Source organism: Muntiacus reevesi, chromosome X, assembly GCF_963930625.1.
Source record: "Muntiacus reevesi chromosome X, mMunRee1.1, whole genome shotgun sequence".
In the NCBI taxonomy this organism is placed as follows: domain Eukaryota; kingdom Metazoa; phylum Chordata; class Mammalia; order Artiodactyla; family Cervidae; genus Muntiacus; species Muntiacus reevesi.
Genome location: NC_089271.1, coordinates 61306699 through 61329436, shown reverse-complemented (window position 1 = coordinate 61329436; position 22738 = coordinate 61306699). Strand labels below are relative to the sequence as shown.

Below are 22738 nucleotides of genomic sequence, written 5' to 3'. Positions count from 1 at the left end.
ATGGAGAGGTTGGAGGGGTGGGAGATAGCTAAAGGGTTCAGTTTCTTTTCGAGGTGGTGAAATGTTCTAAAATTGATTGACATGATGGTTGTACAACTCTGTGAATTCTACACCACTGAATTACACCCTTAAATGAGTGAATTGTAAGGTCATAAAAAATGAATTACAAATACAACTCCATTTTACTGCATTAGTATTCTTAAGCCTGCACATATTAAGTCAAGCCAACCAACTTTCATCTTTTGGCTCCTCCTGAGGTATCCCCCACAATACCATTCTGTGGCAGTCCTCCTAAGTCCTCTTTCCTTTTGCAGGAGGGGGGTTCTCCCTCAGGTTTCATTACCTCCTTTGGTATAGGAGTTTGTGATCATCAAGATTTAAAAAGCTAATAATTGGAACTCTCAGAAAGTATCTTCTGGGTAGAGTAGGGGGGCTCACAGCTTCTCTGCTGTGCAGAAAGGTAGTTGGCAGTCTATTGGCAAAAGCCTGGGACACAAAGTTCTCAGAAAATCTGACTTCAAATTTTGTTTCTGCCCCTTACTGGCTGTGGGACCTTGAGCAAGTCACTCAACCTCTCTGATCTTCACTTTCCTCATCTGTAAAATAGGGATTGTGTGTGTGTATGTGCTTAGTCATTCAGTCGTGTCCTACTCTTTGTGACCCCCATGGGCTGTAGCCTGCCAGGCTCCTCCATCCATGGGGATTCTCCAGGCGAGAATACTGGAGTGGGTTATCATGCCCTCCTCCAGGGGATCTTCCCAACCCAGGGATCAAACCTAGGTCTCTTGCATAGCAGGCGGATTCTTTACCGTCTGAACCACCAGGAAAGCCCAGATAATAGAGATAATACCACCTATCCCATATGGATATTAGTGCTTACAAAGCCATCTAGAACACTGTTGTTGTTCAGTCACTAACTCATCTCCAACTCTTTGCGACCCCATGGATTGCAGCACGCCAGGCTTCCCTGGTGGTGGTGGTTGGTGGTTTAGTCACTAAGTCATGTCCAACTCTTGCGACCCCATGGACTGTAGCCTGCTAGGCTCCTCTGTCCATGGGATTCTCCAGACAAGAATACTGGAATGGGCTGCCATTTCCTTCTCCAGGGATCTTCCTGACCCAGGGATTGAACCCGGGTCTCCTGCATTGCAGGCAGATTCTCTACCAACTGAGCTACGAGGGAAGCCCACTATCTCCCGGAGTTTGTTCAAACTCCTGTCCTTTGAATCAGTGATGCCATCCAACCATTTCAACCTCTGTCATCCCCGTCTCCTCCGTCCTTCAATCTTTCCCAGCATTAGGGGCTTTTCCAATGAGTCAGCTCTTCACATCAGGTGGCCAAAGAACATAGGGCTGTGCTAAGTCGCTCAGTCGTGTCTGACTCTTTGTGACCCCATGGACTGTAGCCTGCAAAGTTCCTCTGTCCATGGGATTCTCCAGGCAAGAATACTGGAGTGGGTTGCCATTTCCTTCTCCAGGGGATCTTCCCAACCTAGGGATTGAACCAGTGTCTCTTAAGTCTCTTGCATTGGCAGGCGGGTTCTGAGAACGTAGAGACACTCAATAATTCAACAAAATATGTGCCAGGCTCTGGACTAGGTGCTGGGGCACAAAGATAAATACAATAGTAGATGCCTTCAAATTGTTCATTGTAGAAGTGCTGTTAACAGGAATTCATTTTCTTCCTTTCTTCTTTTAGGATGGCAGTAGGAGTGTCAGGACTTTGATTCTTTGCCTTGATAAACTTTCACCTCTACCCTCTTTAAAGAGAGACCATGCTGATAAGGGTGGCAGTTACATTTACATCCCTCATTCATGATGGTTACTTCAATGTTATGGGGGAAACATCCCTTTTATGCTTACAAATTATTATCAAGACTGATCCTTAACTCTTTCAGGCCTTACCTGTACATGTTTCCATGGTGAAAAGTGTGCTGTTTCAGCACTTCAAAGTAAGTATGGAAAACTTTAATTCTTTTTCATTCTCCGTACCCCCGCCCCAGCCTGTCTGGATTTACATTCCAGTTGAAAAGACTAGTCACAAAGGATCAGTTCCCAGTTTAGCTACCTTAGTGACCAATTTCTGGCTCTCCTCCTGATTTGGGGCTCAGGTTCTATGCTAAAAACAAAAGGGCTTTCCAGAAAAATACTATCTGAGTTTATAAACAGAGGCTGACAGAAAGTAACTAGGGAGGAAAATGTAGGAGATGATAGTTTCTAAATCAAAATGTTATAATACGAAACCCATCCTTCCCTTGGTAGAGCAATTCCACAAGTCACAGAAAAATATTTTTCATTTTAGAATAGACTGGAAGGGAGCCTTTGCCAAGAGCCAGTTGTTTAAATTTTCAATTTGAATTTTAAGCAGGATTATACATGCCCAAGAACATCATGCTATTTTTAGCTAAATAGGTAGGATTGCTGTGTCCACAACAGTTTGGGGCAATCAAGAGTGAAACTATTAAACAGCATCTCTCACTGTGGTACCTTATCATTTAGCACTTCTATTTCCATTTTAATATCTTCCAAAGCTTCATCATACAAATGTTAGTAAAGCAACCATGCTAGGCATAATACAAAGTTTATATAGATAGACAAGGTTCCTATCTTCATTATGGGTTCAACCCATTAAGCAACCAGATATTTCAAAGTTAGAGCTGCCGTCCAGCTTAAGTGCCCAGATGAGATACATCAGGAAGCAACTGTCCTACACTTATCACCCTTACAATGCTTGCACCATCTCTATGTATTCAAAAGAGAGGGGTAATGAAAATGTTCTAAAATTGACTGTGATGATGAATGCACAGTTCTGTGAATATACTAAAAGCCACTAAATTGTACACCTAAATGGATGCATTGTATGGTATATGAATCATATCTCAATTAAGCTGTTAAAAAAAGGAGAAAAAATGTTCTTGCTCTGATTGTTCTAATTAGTTAAAGCTATTTTTTTAATTTCTCCTACTAAAGGAGGATATCTAGCTACAGGCTGCACTGGTTGAGCAATGGTGCCTCAGGGGCCACCACAGAGATCATTCGCACCTTCCCCCACACATACGTTTTTCTTTCCCTCACTCTCTCTTCTATTAATTTCCCTGTTCCTTTTCTCTGCTCCAAAAAGGTCTCAGGTTTCTCAGGTATTCACAAGCACGATTTGTCCCAAGTGGTGGACTTTAGGATTATACTGATCGCTGACCCTCAGCAACATTCCCTTCATGACCTTAGGCAAGCCGTGTCCCTGCTCTCCTGTCGCTGTTCTGATCTGCACAGTGAGGGGTTGGACTACGTGATCCTTTCCAGTGCCCACATTCCTTGTGAAAAAAATACAAATGATGAATACTTATTTGGCCAATAACATGGAAAGTCTCTGCCATTTTAGCCAACAAATATATATTTGGATTATTCATTTTGTAAATGCCTATGTGAGGCAATCCTCCAAAGAACAGCATTTAACATAATTATAAAATAATTAACATGCAGTCCTTATTCTTAAAAACTATCACTTTATCAAAGAAAATTCAGAGCCCAACATAGAATGCTTGATAGTCCCTCTGTGCCTGTTTCTAAGGGCCCATTTTTTTATGGGGGAAAAAAAAGCGTTTGCATGTTGAGGCCCTGATGTATTTTCCAAACCAAGGAAAGAAGTGAGATTGGGGTGGCAGAGCCTTAACAAAAAAGTGGTTCAACTAAATCCTAAGAGAAGGGCTTTGTTTCTCAAATGGTAGAGAAACCTAACATAAGACAGCACCTCGACAAACATCATAAACGTTCAGAAACATGCTCAGAGAGCAATGAACACTGCAGGAATCCCTTCAGCCTGGACAACTTGCGGCTCTTTATGGAAACCAATTACATTCTCCCAACAAAACTCACAGAAACATGTAGTTACCAGTTTCCAACATACTACCATCAAATCCACAGTATTGTTTCCCTGTGTCCAGTATCAGTGAACAAAACCAAAACACATCAATTTCTCTCTCACACACACACCCACACACCCCCACAGACACACAAGAAACCATTTTCTTTGCAGAACCTAGGTTGCCTAAGCAGTGGGCATGAAATGGATAAATATTGGTTGCTAATAAAAATCAAATGGTGAGGTTTACACGGAGAAGCAAACAGCACACGCAGGCATCATAAAAACAATAACCCTAATGTGTGCTTCTTGTCATGAAGCTGGACACCCAACACGGAAAGAAATGACTCAAGGTGTCCATTTGCATCCCTCTTTGCCAGTACCTCAGATCAACAAGCTCTCCCGTTAGTCACCTCCCTACTCTTGTCCCCATCAAAAGAGCCTAGTGCAAAAGGTGGCAGGCCCCTCTCTTCTTGGCCTGCAGGCGCTGAACACGGGGTGGGGGTGGGGCAGCGGAAAGGACAAAGGTAGGCGCTTTCCATCCCTCACGGCTTTGCAGCAGAGCTGCCAGCCTCTCCCCATTCCCATCAAGGAACAGAGCACCTGCCCGAGGGAGGGCCCTGCCTCCATCTCAGTGGCCCGCCAGCAGGGCCTAGGTGTCCCAGGAGCCCAGGCACTGCAGCCCTAAGGGACAAAGACCGGCCCGACAAGGGGGAGGGGGGACGAAAGGAGTCGGCGACAGTCGGAAAACGCTGGCAAGCAAAAGCGGGCGTGGGTTGGGGCGAGAATACAAAGTCCACCTCGGGGGTTCCCAGAGGTCGCCAGATCGGGGGTGGGGGGGTACTAACGGGTGTGGGGGAGGGGAAGACGGAGAAAATTCCTCAGAGGCCGGGAATTAGGGGTGCAGCTGCTGGCAAAAAGGAGGCTGGGAGGCGGACAGAGGCCCCGGGCTAGAAAGGGCAGAGTTCGTGGGTGGGGAGAGGTGATGGCCAAGAGGTAAGAGACCCTCAGGGGCTCGGTGGCGCGAACGCTCAGCCGCGCGAGGCGCTCCGCGGGGCGGCGAGGGGCTCTCAGGAGGGGCTCCAAAGCCCCGCACCGCGCGGAGCTGGGGACACGCGGCCCAGGGATTCCAAGGAGAGCGCAGAGTTGGGGGCACAGTGTGGGAAAAGAGTCTGAGAACAGAACCGTAGAGAGGCTAGGGGGGACTGTGAGGGGGCCTGACCCCTGTCCGCCCCACCTCACCTGGCGCCGGGTCGGAGTCCAGGTCTAGTGCTGAGAAAGCGCCAGCTCCCGCCGGCCCCTCCGTCCCGCGCGGGAGACCACGGACACAAAGCGGGGCCCGCGCGGGAGGAGGGGGAAGAAGAGGAGGAGGAGGGGGAAGGGAGAGAAAGGAGGAGGAGACGCCTGAGGCGCGCGAGGGGGGGGAGGAGGGGCGCCCGCCGCCCTCCGCCTGGGTCAGGGGGCGGGGCGTGACTCTGGAGGCCGCGCTTGGCCGGCCAATGGCCACCCCACCGGCGGGCTGGCTCGGGCGCGCCATCCCGCAGCTCACCTCGGCACCTGGGCCTTGGCTGGCCCCAGCCAATCAAACGTCTTCATTTGCATAACTGGCCCCGCCCATTCGCCCAGGCCGGGGGACACGCTCCCAGAGAACACAAAGAAGAACCCCCGTAGGGGGAGGGGGATGTCCACTTCCATGTCCCAACCCGGAGAACCTAGCATCACCTTTTCAGCGGGTTTATGAGTGTTTCACGGTCACCCTGATGAGGGGAGAAGTGGGGTTCACAGAGGCTGGTCCAAGCTCTCTTGAAAAGTTGGTACTCTTCTCCCTTGGGTCTTTCTAGCCAAGAGTTACTCTCCTGTTACAGGATACAGTTATGTTCTTCGCCTCGGCCCCCACTTCCCCCTCCCCTTTTTCCAGTCGCCCCAATCTCTGTGCTTCCTCCCGTAGGCTGCTGCCCACTACTGGCCTTCAGCTGCACTGCAGCCCTAATCACAAGGCTCTGAGCACAATCTGAATAGATGCTTCCAACCCACCCAGAAAAGGGGAGAGGAAGGGGTTACTGTGTGAGGGTAGAAGAGAACTAGCCAAGTAGCCTTGTTACCTATGACGGCAAAAGCCAGCAATGAATAATAGGTCTAATCTTCCCAAATCATCTTGTTCCGCCTTCCCTCTCCTACCTTCAGGTCTGTACTGGGCCACAATAGTGACTGACTGGCCGGCCCGTTTCAGAGCAGCTGCAGCCTGCTCGTGAGTTGCATTCCTCAGGTTCACACCATTGACCTGTCCAAAGAGAGGTGTTGTGAGCCACCTCAAAAGGAAGAAAGGAGTTCTCTGTTGTAGCAGTTAGGAGAGGGAGATGGGTAACCCATCCCTAAGCCTACTCAGATGCCTTTCTCAGTAGCCCATCCCTGCCTATTATGATGAAACCTAAAGGTTACACCTCTAGTGTAATAATTATCTTTTGGGGGGGGTCAAAGGTCAACCAGGGCTCAGAGCCAAGAGATATGTGTTTCTTCTTTAAGTACAAGTCTGGTCCCTGTCGCTCACGATGGATATCTATAAAGAGAATATGTTTACTCCAGCTCTTAGCCTTCCCCCACTTCAAGAAATATTCCTTGGGGAAAGTGAGGTATTCCCTCCTCCCTTTTAGAGTGGCCCAGCTCCCATCCTCCCACCTTGCCTTTGTTTCCTCACCGATAAGATCCTGTCTCCCCTGCGCAGCTCCCCACTCAGGTCAGCTGGGCCTCCTGCCAGGATGAAGGAAACAAAAATGCCTTCTCCATCCTCACCCCCAACGATGTTGAAGCCCAGGCCTGTGGAGCCCTTGTGCAGGATGATCTTGCGGGGCTCCCTGGTGGGAAAAGAGTGGAAGAGTCAGGACAAAGTAGGTATAAACTGTCATCCCTGTGAGGGCCAGCCTGGAACAAGGCCCACATGTCTGTAGAAGGACTTAGGTCCCTAGGTATGATACTCTGTTGCTCCCTTTCTCTCCTAAAACCTGCTTGGCCACTGTTTGCTGCCAGGTGCCAAGTTTCAGTTGTTCTTCCTCCCTTCTTCCTGAGGGCTTGGAGTGAACTTCCCAGCAGGCAGTCCCTGACTCTCTCAGGTCAATAAACCCCTACCCTGGGCTCTAGCGACCATATCGCAGAGCCCACTCACTGGTCCTCTTCCTCCACAGATTCTCCCATCCTACCAACTGGTGTGGTGGACCCTGGGCCACAAGAAGGTGAATCAGTTAGGGGCTGTGGAATGGCCCTGGGTTTGACTGCACTCACCACCCACAAACTGTGCGTAGGTACTTTACACATGCTCCTCCGTAGTCTCAAAAATCCACCCACCAGCTATGACCCCTCCTACTTTCTCCAACAACAGATTTAGTCACCAGCTACCACTGTGTACCCTTGCTGGGTTATGTGGGAGACAGAGATAAAGAAACCCCAGGTCCCCAAAAGGAGCTTAGGAGCCTAACCAAAGAGAGGAGCCGAGCATGTGAAAACGCCAACTAACCACGTCTAAGGAACCCCTCTGTAAATGGTCACAGTGTCATGAGGTGAGAGCAGCAGCAGCTCCCGTGCAGTCACACAACCAAACCCGGCACACTTGCCCGACTCACTCTTCACTTTAAGCATCTCTCATCAGAGGAGCCCCAGGTCTGAGGCTCTCCCTCTCTTGTTCCCAGCCTCAGGTGCGGGGCTCCTCCCCTGAGACCCAGATGCCCTCCTCTTCTCCTACCTGGCATCCCCTCCAGGCCGCAGGGAGCGGAGCGGCCAGGCCCACCTCTGTGAAGCCCTCCTCCAGGCCGAGGCCGAAGCTGAGCCCAAGCCCAGGGCCAAGCCGGAGCCTGAGAACTTGCGTGTCCTCTCCATGGCTCCTCCAGCTCTCCCCCCCCCAGCTCCGGCAGCCTACCCTTCCGGCTCCACGAGAGCCTCCCAGGCCCCACCCCGCAGAAACCTGTCCCCCGGAACCCCTGCCGGCCCGACCAGTTCCGCGAAGGTGGCCAGTTCCGCGGCAGCCGCCAGAGTGGGGCGGGGCGGATCCCTGCGAGGCCACCTGGCTCGCCAGCCCCAGCAGCCGAACTGCTCTCTTCTCTTACGTGGAATGGTTGCAACAGGGGGGGCTGCAACCGTCACAGGGCAAGAAACCCCGCACCCTCCACCCTCCTCGGTCCGCTAAACACTCCATCCTACCCTTTCTCCACACTTTCGAAAGGGGGCCACACACTTGGCGCTCCCCCTGTTGGTAGAACTTGTTTCTGCAGCCACCTTTGTCCCTCCAGAGTCCCAAGGGCTCCAGAGGGGGCCTCAGACCCCAATGACAGGAGCGAGGAGGGCTTTATCCTCTTCTTTGCCATACTACAAGAAAGCCCGTGGCCAACGAGAAAGGATTCCTCTCCTCCCCATCCCTAGATAGTATGTAGAGGTGGGGGTGGGGGTATTACCTGGTGAAGTCCTCTTCAGCCAGCATGTGCCTGGGGATAGGAGAATAGCGGGCGGGGGGAACCTGAGGAGGAGCAGGGTAGCTGACCTTGCTCTCCACAGCCCCGAGATAACCCAGGCTGGAGTTATGGCTTATGTGGTTGTCAGCCAAGGCAGTAAAAGCTGGAATGGAGAAAGGGAGAGAGAAGTTCCCTGACCACTCCCCAGTGGTAGCCTCCTCCACCTTCCACCATGGGCTGCCCCCACTCCCTCAGATGCAAAAAAAACCAGACCAAGGGATGCTGATTCCTCAGGCCTCTCCCCCCTACTCCACCCCCTAGGGTTCCTCCTCCACAGTCCCTTTCTGAATCCTGAGCTCACTCCTGTGAGTCTTAGAAAGAGCTAAAGTCAAGGCAGTCTACAAAGAAAAACATGACTAGAGGTGTGACTAATAATAACCCCTCACATCTCTGTAGCCTAATACAGTTTTCCAAGGGCTTTCTCGTCCACGATCTCATTTGATCCTTGCAGCACTCCTATGAGGGCAGCACATATATCACTAGCTCCTTTTTGCCAGAGAGGAAACTAAAGACAGGTGAAAGGGACTTTTCCAAGGACATCCAGGAAGAAGGGGCACAGCTTGAATTTGCACTCAGTTCGCCCCAGCACTAGTCTTATTTTCTGCCCCCCTTCCCTCTCTCTTAACAAGGAGTATTAACTTCTTCCCCTCCAGAAACCAGAGGGTAGGGCTTTGGGCCAGGGACAGGACAGACAGGTACGTACTGCTGGCATAGTCGGGGGGTGCGTACATGTCGTTGAGGTGGAGGCTGCCTGGCTTGGCCACCTTCAGGTAGACCATATCAGACGTGTTCTTCAGTGAGGCCACAGCTTCCTCATGCCTCACATCCTGCAGATTGGTGTTGTTCACCTGGAAGAGGTCTTAGGGCTAGCACTGGGGAGAAGAAGGGAGGGCCTCCCCAGGGAACCCGGTGGGGGGTACTCTTTCAGTGAAATTCAATGGTGCTCTAGTCTGACAGAGGCCCAAGTACAGTGCTGTGAGGAGCAGAGAAGCAGGGGGTAGAGGTGGGCAGGTGAGGGAGTTCCAGCCATGAAGAGGACTAGGGGCTTGTTATCTGGGGACACACACCTCAGATGATGCTCTTGAAATTCGCCATAATGCCTAGTCCCAGAGTGAGGTTCAGGGGGAGGGAGAGGCTGCTAAAGCTCCACCTCCCCACCCCGCCATTTGGGCATCCCTGGGAAGGCTGTCTCACCGCCAGCAACCGATCTCCGATCTGTAGGCGTCCATCCTTCTGAGCAGCACCCCCCTCGATGATCTTGGTGATGTAGATGCTGTTGTCTCCTGGGATGTGCTGGTTGCCAATCCCCCCAGCAATGCTGAAACCGAGGCCTGGGAGGAAGCCAGCAAGGAGTGGGAGAGTGACACAAGGAGAAGTTAGAGTGCTCAGTTAAGCCCAACCCCAATCCCCCACACTCAGCCAAGCCACCAGCCCCACAGGAGCTTTCCCCAGGGATCCCAAACACTAGGCTGTCATCCCATAGTCAGTAAGGGTGAAATGTGAGGTCAAGAAAGAAGACTGTGAGCTGAACTGGGGAGGTAGGCAGGGGGTGAGGGGATTCCTTTCCAATTCCTATAGGGCCAACTAGGGACCTCTGGCCAGAGCACAGGAACCCAGAGGGCCGCACCTTTGGGCCCTTTGAGCAGATTGACCTCCATGATGGTCTCTGGTGGAGGCTGTCGCCTCCGTACCACCAACCGCACCACAGGGCCAGCCTCCTTCAGTGCCTCCACGGCCCGGCTGTGCACCACCTCCGACACGTCCACTTCATTCACCCGCAGCACACAGTCATTCACCCTGCGGGGGAAGCCCAAGAGGCATGACACTCTGCCACTGCCCCTCTACTCTCCCTCCCACCTCCTCCTCTTTCTCTCTCCTCCCCTCATCTCCCCCTCCCCCTCTCAGATCTAATGGAAGGGTCATCCTGTCAGGCGGCCCTCCTCCCCCCTCACCTCCATTCTGTCCCTGCAACCCCTGGCCCTGCTTCTAGACCACCTCACCCCAGCCTCCCATCCATGGCAGCTGCACCACCAGGGATAATCTTGGTAATAAAGATTCCAGGGTCATCGGGAACATGGGGGTTGTCGATGCCACCTGCAATGCTGAAGCCCAGGCCAGAATTTCCCTGCAGAAAGAAGTGGAGAGGCACGGTCTGCTCAAACAGAAGGCATAAGGAAGGGTTTCTGGGGCCCCCTCTACCCCCTGCCCCTCCCCAGAGCAGCTTCTCCAGGCCTCAGAGAGGGCCATGGCAGGCTGGGGCACATTCGTCACAAATCTGGCAGGTTCCCACCCTGTGCTGACCATTCTGGCAAGGAGGCCTCAGCGAAGCCATCCTCTCCCCAATTCCCCAGGCCTCAGCAAGCAAGGTCAATTAATATTTATTAGTTGGTTGATTAGGCTTCCCAGTTGGCGCTAGAGGTAAAGAACCTGCCTTCCAATGCAGGAGACATAAGAGATCTGGGTTCAGTCCCTGGGTTGGGAAGATCCCCTGGAGAAGGGCATGGCAACCCACTCCAGTATTCTTGCTTGGAGAATTCCGTGGACAGAGGAGCCTGGTGGGCTATGGTTCATAGGCTCGCACAGAGTCGGACACGACTGAAGCAACTTAGCACACACAGTCGGTTGATTGATTAATGTAGTGATGCAGCCTCTGAGGGCCGTTTCCCCATCCTCTCAATATATGTCCCCGTGAGTCTTGAGGCCAAGATTCAGGAACCCCCCACCTGGTTCTAACCCTCCCCTCCCATTTCATCCTGCCCCACTGCCAGACTCACCCGCTCAAGGACTATCTCCTCATACTTGAACATGCCATCACTGCCATTCACCTGAGAAAAGACACAGGCAGGACCCTGAGTGCCTCCTGCCTAACCCTCCCCACCCCAACCATCTGCCCGCTGGTCAACCTGCTTATCCCCCTACTCCCTGCAGAGTAGGGAAGCCCAAATTGAACCTGGGACACCTCTTGGGACAGGCTGACCCTGAGGAGGCTCCCCTCCCCTTGCTTCCAGCCACATCAGGCCAAATCCAGCTGCTCACTTAGCCCAGATCAATTGTCTGGGTCTGAGGCAGTCAGTGGTGCAGTCACCAAGAGGCTGGGCTCTGGGGCCTCAGGGTTCACTAGGAGGGATGCAAGGCTGGCCCGAGGGGGATGGCAGAAATGGACCATGGCGGGCAGACCATGCCACACATAGCATCCATGCCTGGATGGGAACCTACTCCTCTCTGAACAACAGGTCTCCCTGACTTGGGAGTCACAGACTCCCACCATGTCAGAGCTGGAAAGGCAGCAGCCACCATCTTGTTCAACCTTTCCCATGTGATAGACAGTGACACTGAAGACCAACCTCTCCCATGTGACAGACAGTGACACTGAGGACCAAAGAGGACACAGGTTGTGCCTAAGAGGACACAGGTTGTGCCTAAGTGTATATTGGGAGTTAGTGGCAGAGCAAGGACTAGAACCTGGATCTCCAGGTGCTCTTTTGAGTAAAGCAAGCTTGCCAAGGCCATAGATGTTCTGGCCAGTCAATCGCCTTGCCCATTAAAGCTCATGGGCAAAAGAAAAGCTGCCCCCTCAGAGTACCTTATGAATCTTCATTCTGCCTCTCCTTCTGTGTCCCCAAGAACCCAATTCCTCCACTGGGCAGAAGAAGTCAAAGTCTTAATCCATTTTCTATCCAGGGGCTTTTGATCCTGAACCCTTTGTGTTTCTCAGCAGAAAGGGATCTGGTCAGGAGTCGGGGCAAAGCCAAGGGCGGAACAGGAGCAGAGTGGACAAGGGTCCCCATTTGGAAGAAGCTGATGACCCACGGATTAACTGGCAGCAGAGTCCATGGCCTTCAAAATGCAGTAGTCATGGGAGGAGAAGCAAGGGAAGGGGATGGAAACACAGGGTTGGTCTGACCAACCCACAGAAGTAGCCTCCCATGCGGGACAAACTTGTGGCCACTGTCAAGTGAAAATGTGATTCTGGACAGACAAGTAGCACCTGCTCCCTGGCTCTCATTCTCATCCCCACGAATGGAGGAGCCCTCTTGCTCTCTCCCCAGAGAACCTGGTGCCCCTCCCCCCATCTTTGGCTGTGAGGTTCCTTTCCTGACCCCTGATCTTCTCCTCTGAAGAAGGAAGCTGCAGACCCAGGGTGAAGATTCCTCTGCATGTCCTGCTCTGCTTCCCTGCTTCTGCCTTCACCCCACAGCTCTGGCTTTGAAAAGCAGAGAGGAGGACAGGACTAGCTAACCATGCCTCCACCTTTCCTGAGCCTGGCCCCAGGACTTTTTGCCCTGCAGCCCTAGGAGCTGGTGGGAAGATTCTTGCTGCAGTCTGACTCTTGTCTCTGATCCCAGGAGGAAGAACTGATGGCTCTTAAGAGTCCCAAAAGAACACAGCTGCCTGAAGTACCATGCAACAGACACACAGGCAAAAGGATCTCCATGCAGCTCTTTTGTGCATCTGGTATACCATGTGTGCCCACATGTGAGAGCCATGCTTCAAGCCCAGCTCCGGCAAGACCCAGCAGCTCCTGGCTTCCACGCTCCAGTCTCGCATTGTCCCTCTCAAGGAACCCATTCCCAGGGCCAGGAGCCATCCAGGGATCAGTCCTGGCAAAGAAACCTTGACCAACTGGCCCACCTAGCCTTGGGACTGGCATTTATCTCCCAGTTGAGCCAGACAAGCACAAGAGAGTGTTTACAAGGGTAGGGCCCCAGGGTGGAGGGGGAAAGGAGAGAGGGGAACCCGCTGGAGAGGGCAAGGGGCCAAAGCAAGGGACACAGGAAACAGTCGGTGTGAACAGGCAGAAGGGCAGAACTGAGGACTCCTTTCCCCAGGAAGTCCCCATGCTTGCTTCTGAGTGAGAGCACATCCGATCCCCAGAGGGGGACAGAGGTGGCCAGAACGGTCACCAGCTTGGGGCAGCCAGCACCTGCCCTCCCCAGCAAAGCCTCCTCCTCCCCTCTCCCTACCCTGGGGGCTGCAGAGCTGAATAACCAGACAGGCCCTCCGCCATGCATGCCAGGGACCTGGCTCTGCCGGCCCAGCCTCCATTTTGCTGCTTCTCCCACAGATGCTCCTTCCATTTTCTAAGCTGGCAGTTTAGGCTGGGAGTAGAAGCCGGAGTTGTGCCCAGCACCCAGGGGTTCCCAAGCTGTGCCAAGTCAGGGCTGGGGGGCTAAGTTTTCCCACATCTAGGGGTATCCCAGAGGGACATGCCCCACCGGGGCCAGTCCCTAAACCATAGCAGCTGCCCCTTGCCTGGCTCCAGGCACCATGCCTGTTCTGGAGCGAGGAAGATTGCTTCAGCTCCCCCCTCAGCACACACACACTTCAGAGCTGCTTGGACAAAAGAGTCCATCCTTCTCAGCAGCCTCTCAGCCTTGCTTGGGACGTGTCTCTTGCCTCCTCCCCCTCCCTCCCTTGCCTGTCAAGCGCCTCTCACCAGGGACACCGCACATGCACACACACACATAGAGGCACACACATGCACACACTTGCAGCCACATGCTCACACACATATACATGTGGCCACACACACATACGGGCAAACACAGCCAAACCCGCAGCTTCATCTACAGAGACACCTCCACATTCAGAGAGACATCCCCACATGTCCATGTGCACATTCACACACAAAGGGATGGAGAGGGACTCATGGCATCAGGGGATGAAGCTTGGCGAGCTGGGCACATGGGCTCCTCTACATAGATTCACAGGCGCTCCACTGCCTCACTGCCTTTCTCTACACACCTCAACATACATACACACACACACACACACATGTCCCCGCTACGCAGAGCACCATGCCCCCTCCTCCCCTCCTGTGGAGACACACACCACACACAGCCCCCGCAGAACCTCCCGCCCCCTGTCAGACACAGAGAGACTGCTCAACCCCCACACCGAGAAGAACCCAATCCCCCCACACAGGAAAATGAGCCCCTCCGCCATACCTTCACCTCCTGACACACAGTTCTTCCCAATCTCCTCCAAATGGAGACCCCCAAACGGACACACACAGAGAAGCACACATTTCCAACCATCTCTCTTGGGCCAGCTGCAGTGCTGGGGCTCAGGGTCTGCTGGCTTGGAGCCCCAGGAACCCCTGTTGCACTCCAGGCCTCTAGGCCCCCCACTCCCCAGCCCCCCTGGGTTGCCCCCCTCCGCACCCCACCCCACCCCACCCCCCACCCCCCCCCCCCCCCGTCCATACCTGCTCATACCAATCCCGGCCTGTACAGGTGCACTCTGGCCACCAGCTGGGGCCGCTGCCGTTGAGTTTGGGGGTGCTCTTGCCCGGGACTGGCTTAGGGGGCACTGGTCCCACATCCCGGCCGGTGGGGATGAGCTTGGCCTTGGTGCGGGGGGTGGGGGTGGCCCCCGCCTGCGAGGGCAGGGTCTGCGAGCTGTAGCCCCCATAACCGGCACTGGCTCCATTGCCCCCACCTGGCCCATAGGGGTCGGGTACCTGCCAGTCCCCGTAGCTGGGAGGCTCGAGGCGCCGCAGGGCGGCCAGGCGGGTCACCTCGTAGCACTCGGGGCACTTACAGCAGTGCTGGTGCTTGTGCATCGCACTGCCCCCCGCGGCTCGGACCCCCCAGCCCACGCCGGTTTCCACGCCGCCGCCGCTGCCACCGCCGGGCTCCCGGGCACACTCACACTGCTCGGACCAGGAAGGGGGGGGCACCCGTTGGGGCGCCCGGGCGGAGCGGGGCCTGGGGCCGGGCGGGCGTCCCGGGGCCTCTGCCCCCACGCTGCCCCGCACCCACGGCTCCCCCTCCAGCACTGGCGGCTCCGTGTCGCCCGTCGTGGCTCCTGGGCCGAGGCCCAGCGGCAAAGAAGAAGCGGGAGCCTGGGCAGAAGCTGGGTGCTGCGAGGACCGCTCCTGCACTGGTCCCCAGGATGGATCTGAGTGGAGTCAAGAGCATCTCTCCCTGGCTCCGGTCTCAGTTGATTCCAGCCAATCAGCGTGCAGAATCAGGCAGCGGCAGCGGCAGCGGCAGGAATGCTAAACAGCGGCTCCTTAAAGGAACAGAGGCAGTGGCGCCCCCAGGCTCAGCCCCAGCTCCCCAGATATCCCGGGTAGGGCTGACCCTAGGTCGGGGACAGGGGACTTAGGCCACGGGTGAGCTCAGCTCTCAATTTCATGCCCCTTTATCTCCAATTTCATCCAGTCCTCCGCCCACTCCACCCCACCCCACCCTACTACCAAGGGGGAGTTGCAGAGAGATGCTCAATGGGTCCCCGGCCTTGCTCTGAGCTGGGGCCACCAGAAGTAAAGACTTGAGGCGGCAGAAGCGATTCAAGGGACGTTAGAGCAGAGTGAAGGAGGTGCTCTCTCCTAACGGGACCAAGGAAGAGGACAGCTTAGGAGGCTATTCTCTTGTCAGTGCCTCTTCCTCGGGACTATTGTTCTCTCAGTCTCTAGGCCCTGAAATGACTGCAACCTAACACTTGACCTGCTTCTATCACCAATGAGGGACTCACACCTAGAACAAGAGGAGAGGAAAGCTCTAAGCTTTTATCCCTGGTGCACAGATTCCTGTCTCCTCCACTCCACTCCTGAATGGTTATCATGGAGGAAAGCACTTCAAGATGCCAAGAGAGTAAAGAAAGTCCAGGGCAGGAGGAAAGGTAAGAAGAGGTCTAAAATGAAAGAAATCTGGGGGTCTAGAGAAGAAGTTGGGAATACTTATCCAAGGACATCTTCTTAACTGCTCTTGGCTCAGCCTGTTGGTGGATGGAAGAAGGATGACATGCTGGGAAAACTTGTCATTTTGCTGTTCTTGTTTTGTCATTAGCTACCAGTTATTTAGTCTTTACAAAGTCCTAAGTGCTTTACATGCAAACAAAACCCCTACCAAAGTGCTACTATTATTATCTGACTTATACCAATGAGAAATTGAGGCTCAGGGATGTTAATGCAGCTAGGTTACACAGGTGGAAGTGACGGAATCCTAGCCATTTGACTCAAGTCCACACTCAGAACTGCTCAAGTACAACAGGTTTATTCTAACTTCTGCAGATCTCAGATCAATGAATATTTGTTGCACACCTACTCTGTGCAAGGACTTGACCTAGGCCCTAGGGCTACAGAAATTTATTCTTAATTCAACAAATATTCTCTGAGCATGTGCTATGTGCCAGACACTGTTCTAGGATTTAAGGACATAGCAGCAAACAGGGGAAAAAAAACACGCAATAAATCCTTGCCCTTGGGGAGTTTACATTCTAGTGATAGGACACAGACAAAAATTAGTACAATAAATAAGTGAAGTATATACTACTGTATATGGTGATAAGTGCTGTGGGAAAAAATAAAAAGCAGAAAAAGAGGGATTGGGAGTACTAGGGAAGGATATGAGGTTGTGATCATTTTTTCTTCAAGTTTTTTACCTCTATATTTTAAAAGGAAAATTTTCAAACATACTCAAAAACTGAAAGAATTTCACAGGGATCAGCCAATTGCCACCTAGATTTGCTTAACATTTTACTATACTTGCTTTATCACATATACATCCTTCACATATCCTCTTTAGCTTTTTTAAAAATGAAAATTTACAAACATACAGAAATGCTGAAAGAATAGTACAATGAACTTCTATATATCTTCCTCACAGAGCCAACAACTGGCAATGTTTTGTTATATTTGCTCTATCAATCGATCTACAATTTTTTCTGAATCATTCAAATGTAAGTTACAGATTTCATTACACACCTCCCCTAAATATTTTGGCATTCATTGTGTGGGGATAAAGACATTCTCCAGTAATATGAATATGACATGTAAGAAAATTACAATTATTGCATGTCATTTAATGTCCAGTCTCTGGCATGCTACAGTCCATGGGGTCTCAAAGAGTTGGACATGACTTAGCGGCTAAACAACAACAACAATGTCCAGTCTCTATTCAAGTTTCTCCAAACTTGTCTTTTATGTTTTTTAACATCAGAATCTAATCATGGCTGTCACATTGCATTTGTGTCTTTAGCCACTAGAACAGCCCCAATATTAACAGAAAAATTTTTATTTTGCAATAATTATAGATTTACAAGGAAACTGCATAAATAGTACAGAGAGGGCCTGTGTACCCTTAACCCAGTTTTACTCAATGATTGCATCTTACCTAATTATAGTACAATATCAAAACCAGGAAATTGACATTGGTACAATGTGTGTATAGTTCTATACCATTTTACCACATGTAGAGATTCCTATAACAACCATTGCAATCAAGATACAAAACTATTTTGTCACCACAAAGACCTATTGGTGTCATCAGTTTAAAAGATAGAGGATGTAACTCTATGGCTGATTCATATCAATGTATGACAAAACCCACTGAAAAACAACAAAAAAAAAATAATAAATTAAAAATAAAAAAATTAAAAAAAATAAATAAAAGATAGAGGAAAGTGTAAAAAAAACTTAACTCTATTTAGGTCTCTTTACCCTGTCTCATTTATACTATGGTTGTCTTTAATATTTCCTCTACATATATTGAGCTCCACATCAGACGATACTATACCTATTGCTTCAACCATCAGACATTATTTAGACAATTCAAGAGAAGAAGGAAAATCTGTTGTACTTATGTTTTTATTCATTCTATTCTTCCTTCCTTCCCGATGTTCCAAGAGTTCTTCTTTTATCATTTCCTTTCTCTTTTGTGCACTGTCTTTAACCACTTTTAGGGTGAGTCTGCTGGTGTCAAGTTCTCGTAGCTTTCCTTTTTCTAAGGATATCTTGATTCCTCCCTCATTTCTGAAGGATATTTTCACTAAATATAGCATCCAGGCTTGGCAGTTCTTTTAACACTTGAAATATGTTGTTCCACTTCCTCTGGTCACCATGGTTTCTGGTGAGAAATCACTGATTCTTGAATTGTTTTCCCCCTGTTGATAAAGTGGTGTTTCTGTCTTACTGCTTTCAAGATTTTCTCTTGGTCTGGTTTTTAAAAGTTTGATTATAATATGTCTTGACACAGATTTCTTTATCCTGTTTGGGATTTGTTCAGCTTCTTGAATCTGTAGGTTTATGTCTTGCCAGATTGGGGGATTTTCAGCCATCATTTCTTGAGGACTTCTTTGGCCCCACTCTCTTTCTCTTCTTCTGGGACTCCCTGATAACATTAATGTTAGGTCTTTTGTTATAGTTCCACATGTCTCTGAGGCTCTGATCATTGTTTTTTTTTAAGACTATTTTCCCACTGTTATTCAGATCTGGTAATTTCTAATGTTCTATCTTCCAGTTCATTGATTTTTTTTTTTGTCTTCTCCATCCTGCTGATGAGTCCATATTCTCAGTTTTTTGGTTTGGTTATTGTATTCTTCCATTCTAAAATTTCTGTCTGATACTCCATCATATCTGTTTCTCTGCTAAGACTTTCCATATTTTTCATTTGTTTCCAACCTATTTGTAATTGCTCATTGAAGCATTTTTTCCCCTAATGTTGGCTCCTTTATACTCATTCTCAGATCATTGAAAACTCTCTGTCATCTTGGTGTTGGCATCTGTTGATTAGTTCTTATTCATGGTGAGGATCTCCTGGGTCCTGGTATGAGTGAATTTCCATTGCATCGTAGACATTTTTGGATATTATGTTATCAGACTCTAGATCCTACTTAAATCTTTTGTTTTGGATAAGCATTTTCTGACACTGTTGCCATCAGTGGAAGGGGCCATTGCCTGGCCACTGCCAGGAAGGGGTAGAAGTTCAAGTTGTTCCCTGTTTAACATTGGTTGATACCCAAAGAGGGGGTTCTTCTTTACTGCTGGGCAAGTGTGGGAGTTCCAGCTCCCCCACAGGGCCTCCACTGACACCTCCTCAGCTGGGGAAGGGTTGAAGGGCCTCCTTCCTGCTCCCAGGTGGCTTCCACTCACCACGGGTGGGGGTGCAGGTGTGGGTGAAGATGATAGAGGACTGGGGTGGGGAGGGGAGGAGGAGCAGGGCAGCAGCAAAAGTCTTGACTCTCCACTAGGCCTTCCTCTGATACTCTGATGCCATGCTGGTTAACCTGTGGGAATGGAAGTCCAGACTCCCTACTTAGACACCACTCCAGGGAGCCTGGGGAGCCTGGCAAGAGGGAAAGTCTTGGTTTCCACTTGGGTCTTCGCTGGCTGGAGTGGGTGGAGCTGTAGTTTTTTGTTTTTGTTTTTCTGTAATGTCTGGTTGCAGGAGAGTGGTTATTGTCTAAGAGTTTTGTGTTGTCCAACTAAGCTGCCCATTTGCTAGTCTTTGGGCTAGAGAGAGCAGGCTTTTACTGAGGCTTTTTTTGGTCTGTGCCTACTGGCACTTCCAGGCTGGCTTCTCCAGCCTACAGTCTGGGGTACAAGGCAACAAGAAAACCCAGGGGGCTCACTTAGTCAAAACTGCCCTTTTCTCCCTCTTTTAGAGTCTTCCTATGTTTGTTTTTACATATCACATGCAGAGTTTTAGCTGTCCTTATTGGGAGAAATAGGGAGAAGTATGTCTACTACAGCTGAGTCCAGAACTAGAAATCTCCCATCCTTTTTAAAAAAAAAATATTTATTTATTTATTTATTTTGGCTGCACTGGGCCTCAGTTGAGACATGTGGCATCTTTTTTTAGTTGCAGCATGCAAACTCTTCTTTAGTTCTGGCATGTGGGATATAGTTTCCTGAGCAGGGATCAAACCCAGGCCCCCTGCATTGGGAGGTAGAAGTCTTAGCCACTGTATTACCAGGGAAGTCCCCCCATCTTTTTTTAAATTAAAGACATTGACTTTTTGAAAAGTACAAGTTAGTTGTCTTGTAGAATATCCTATTTCTGGATTTGCTTGTTTTTTTTTTTTTTCCTCATGGTGTCATTTATCTTGTTCCTCTATACCCTGTATTGCTGTAAACTGGACATTAGAATAGAGGCAATCTTAAATAGGTTCTTCAATGTAGACATCACTGAAAATGATATTTGAACAAAGATTTGAGGGAGGTGAGGAAGAAAGTCATGCAGAAGTGTATACCTAGCAAGGGAACAGTCAATGCAAAGGTCCTGGATAAGGAATGCATCTGGCTTGTTCAAGGAACAGCAAGGAGAACCAAGTAGCTGGAGCAGAGTGGGAGGGGTGGATGTACTAGCAGATAAGATCAGAGATTGCGGAGGAGACCAGATTGTATACGGTCTGTAGGACATTGAAGGACTTTGGCTTTATTCTGAGATGGGGAGCCATTGGAGAGTTTTGTGCAGAGAACTGACATGATCTGACTTGTGTTTAGCAATATCACTCTGGCTTCTGAGAATGGGTGACAGGAGACAAAGGTGAGACCAGTCAAGAGGTTTATTACAGTGATCCAAATGAAAGGTGACGGTGGTTAGGACCAGGATGTAGCATTGGAGGTGATAAGAAGTGATTGGATTCTGTATGTATTTCGAGGAGTAAGTCAACAGGATTTGCTGACAGATTGAATATGAGGTGTTACAAGATTTTTTGGCCAGAGCAACTAGAAAGGTGAAATTGTCATTGACTGAGATGAGTACCACTTTAAGGAAGAGGTCATTTTGGGGAAAAAGATCAAGTGTCCAGATTTAGACATTTGAGTTTGAGATGTCTATCGGATATCCCAGTGGTGATAAATAGTAAACAGGCCTTGTCACTGGGGTGCTCTAAGCTGGAGAAAAGGAAATACAGAAGAAGGTCATTACAGTAACTTCAAAAAGTGCTATTTCAGAGGGTAAATAAGAAAGCAAGTTATCAACTCTATTTGTGGGTGACGAAGGGCTTATGAAAAATGTCATAAGAGATGACATTTTTAGTTTGGTCCTGAAGGGTGACTAGGTGTTCATTAGGCAGAGAAAAGTACAACTCAGTTGTTTTATGGAATATCCTACCTCTGTATTTGTTTGGTTTTCTGTATTTCTTAGCCCCTGGCACACAGTGGTTGCTCAATCATACCTAATCCAGTCACTAGTTGTGTGACTTTGGCCATTACTTTACCTCTTGAGCTTCAGTTTATCTGTGAAATGGAAATAATCATAGGGGTTTTGTGGGGATTAAATGTAAAACATTGAGCACTTTACCTAGTACACAGTGGATTAGGGTTAATTATTATTCATGACCAAGTCTAGGCTACTCTGGTAACTCAGGACAATAAAGTCTTTTATATACTCAGCAGTTTGTCAATACTACAGAGTGCTAGACTCTTTTCTTACATCCAAAAAGTAGCTCAGGAGAAAAATTGCTAAGCCTTTCCTCATGCCTGATCTCCATTGACTGCCCCCCTTCACATTTTCATTTTAATGAATATGAGTAAAATCCATTTACATTCATAGTGAGCTTCTCCCCACTCTAACAGGCTCCCTGATGCTCAGACTGGATATGATTGGCAACCCTGGGAAAAGGTCATCAACCCTGAGATGCTTTGACACTTGGAACCCCCTCCCAACTGCTAGACCTCCAGCCTGAGACCTCAGGGAGACAGGCGCCCCCTACAGGTGGAAAACAACCCCTGCCCCTGCAGGCGACTGAGATTGTTAGGCAGCTAGGCTACCTGATGAAAGTGAAAGAGGAGAGTGAAAGAAGTGGCTTAAAACTCAGCACTCAGAAAACTAAGATCATGGCATCTGGTCCCATCACTTCATGGCAAATAGACAGGGAAAGAGTGGAAACAGTGAGAGACTTTATTTTGGGGGGCTCCAAAATCACTGCAGATGGTGACTGCAGCCATTAAATTAAAAGATGCTTGCTCCTTGGAAGAAAAGTTATGACCGACCTAGACAGCATATTAGAAAGCAGAGACATTACTTTGCCAACAAAGGTCCGTCTAGTCAAAGCTATGGTTTTTCCAGTAGTGATGTATGGATGTGAGAGTTGGACTGTAAAGAAAGCTGAGTGCCGAAGAATTGATGCTTTTGAAGTGTGGTGTTGGAGAAGATTCTTGAGAGTCCCTTGGACTGCATGGAGATCCAACCAGTCCATCCTAAATGAAATCAGTCCTGAATATTCATTGGAAGTTCTAATGCTGAAGTTGAACTCCAATACTTTGGCCACCTGATGCGAAGAACTGACTCATATGAAAAGACCCTGATACTGGGAAAGATTGAAGGCGGGAGGAGAAAGGGATGACAGAGGATGAGATGGTTGGATGGCATCACTGACTCAATGGACATGAGTTTGAGTAAACCCTGGGAGTTGGTGATGGACAGAGAGGCCTAGCATGCTGCAGTCCATGGGTCACAGAGTCGGACACGACTGAGCAACTGAACTGAACTGACAATGAGACTGCAGCCACCGAGGAACCTGATACAGGATTTGGGAGGAGAGTGACTATTTCTGACTTCCATCCACGGTCTCTCCAACGCCCTCAGCAAATTGACAGGATGAGGGTATGATAATCTGGGCTCATTCTCAAAAGCACAGCTTCATTGGG

The 22738-nt window shown here is 49.9% G+C and overlaps 1 protein-coding gene across 7 annotated transcripts in view; it reads right to left on the bottom strand.

Moving 5' to 3' along the window:
• DLG3 (discs large MAGUK scaffold protein 3) overlaps window positions 1-14920 on the bottom strand; it is a 54538-nt gene extending 39618 nt beyond the window's left edge. For 2 of the 7 annotated variants that reach the window (XM_065915319.1, XM_065915320.1), the window contains exons 1-11: window positions 14564-14920; window positions 12988-12992; window positions 11441-11489; window positions 11130-11180; window positions 10356-10480; window positions 9983-10152; window positions 9550-9686; window positions 9059-9203; window positions 8299-8458; window positions 6555-6711; window positions 6038-6140 (exon numbers count right to left, since the gene is read on the bottom strand). In XM_065915319.1, the coding sequence (XP_065771391.1) occupies window positions 6038-6140; window positions 6555-6711; window positions 8299-8458; window positions 9059-9203; window positions 9550-9686; window positions 9983-10152; window positions 10356-10480; window positions 11130-11180; window positions 11441-11489; window positions 12988-12992; window positions 14564-14920 (1459 nt within the window). Of the gene's footprint in view, window positions 1-5101; window positions 5230-6037; window positions 6141-6554; window positions 6712-7592; window positions 7905-8298; window positions 8459-9058; window positions 9204-9549; window positions 9687-9982; window positions 10153-10355; window positions 10481-11129; window positions 11181-11440; window positions 11490-12987; window positions 12993-14563 lie in introns of those variants that run through there. The other 5 variants (XM_065915321.1, XM_065915322.1, XM_065915324.1 and 2 more) reach the window with 5 other exon arrangements.
• Window positions 14921-22738: the final 7818 nt, after the last annotated feature.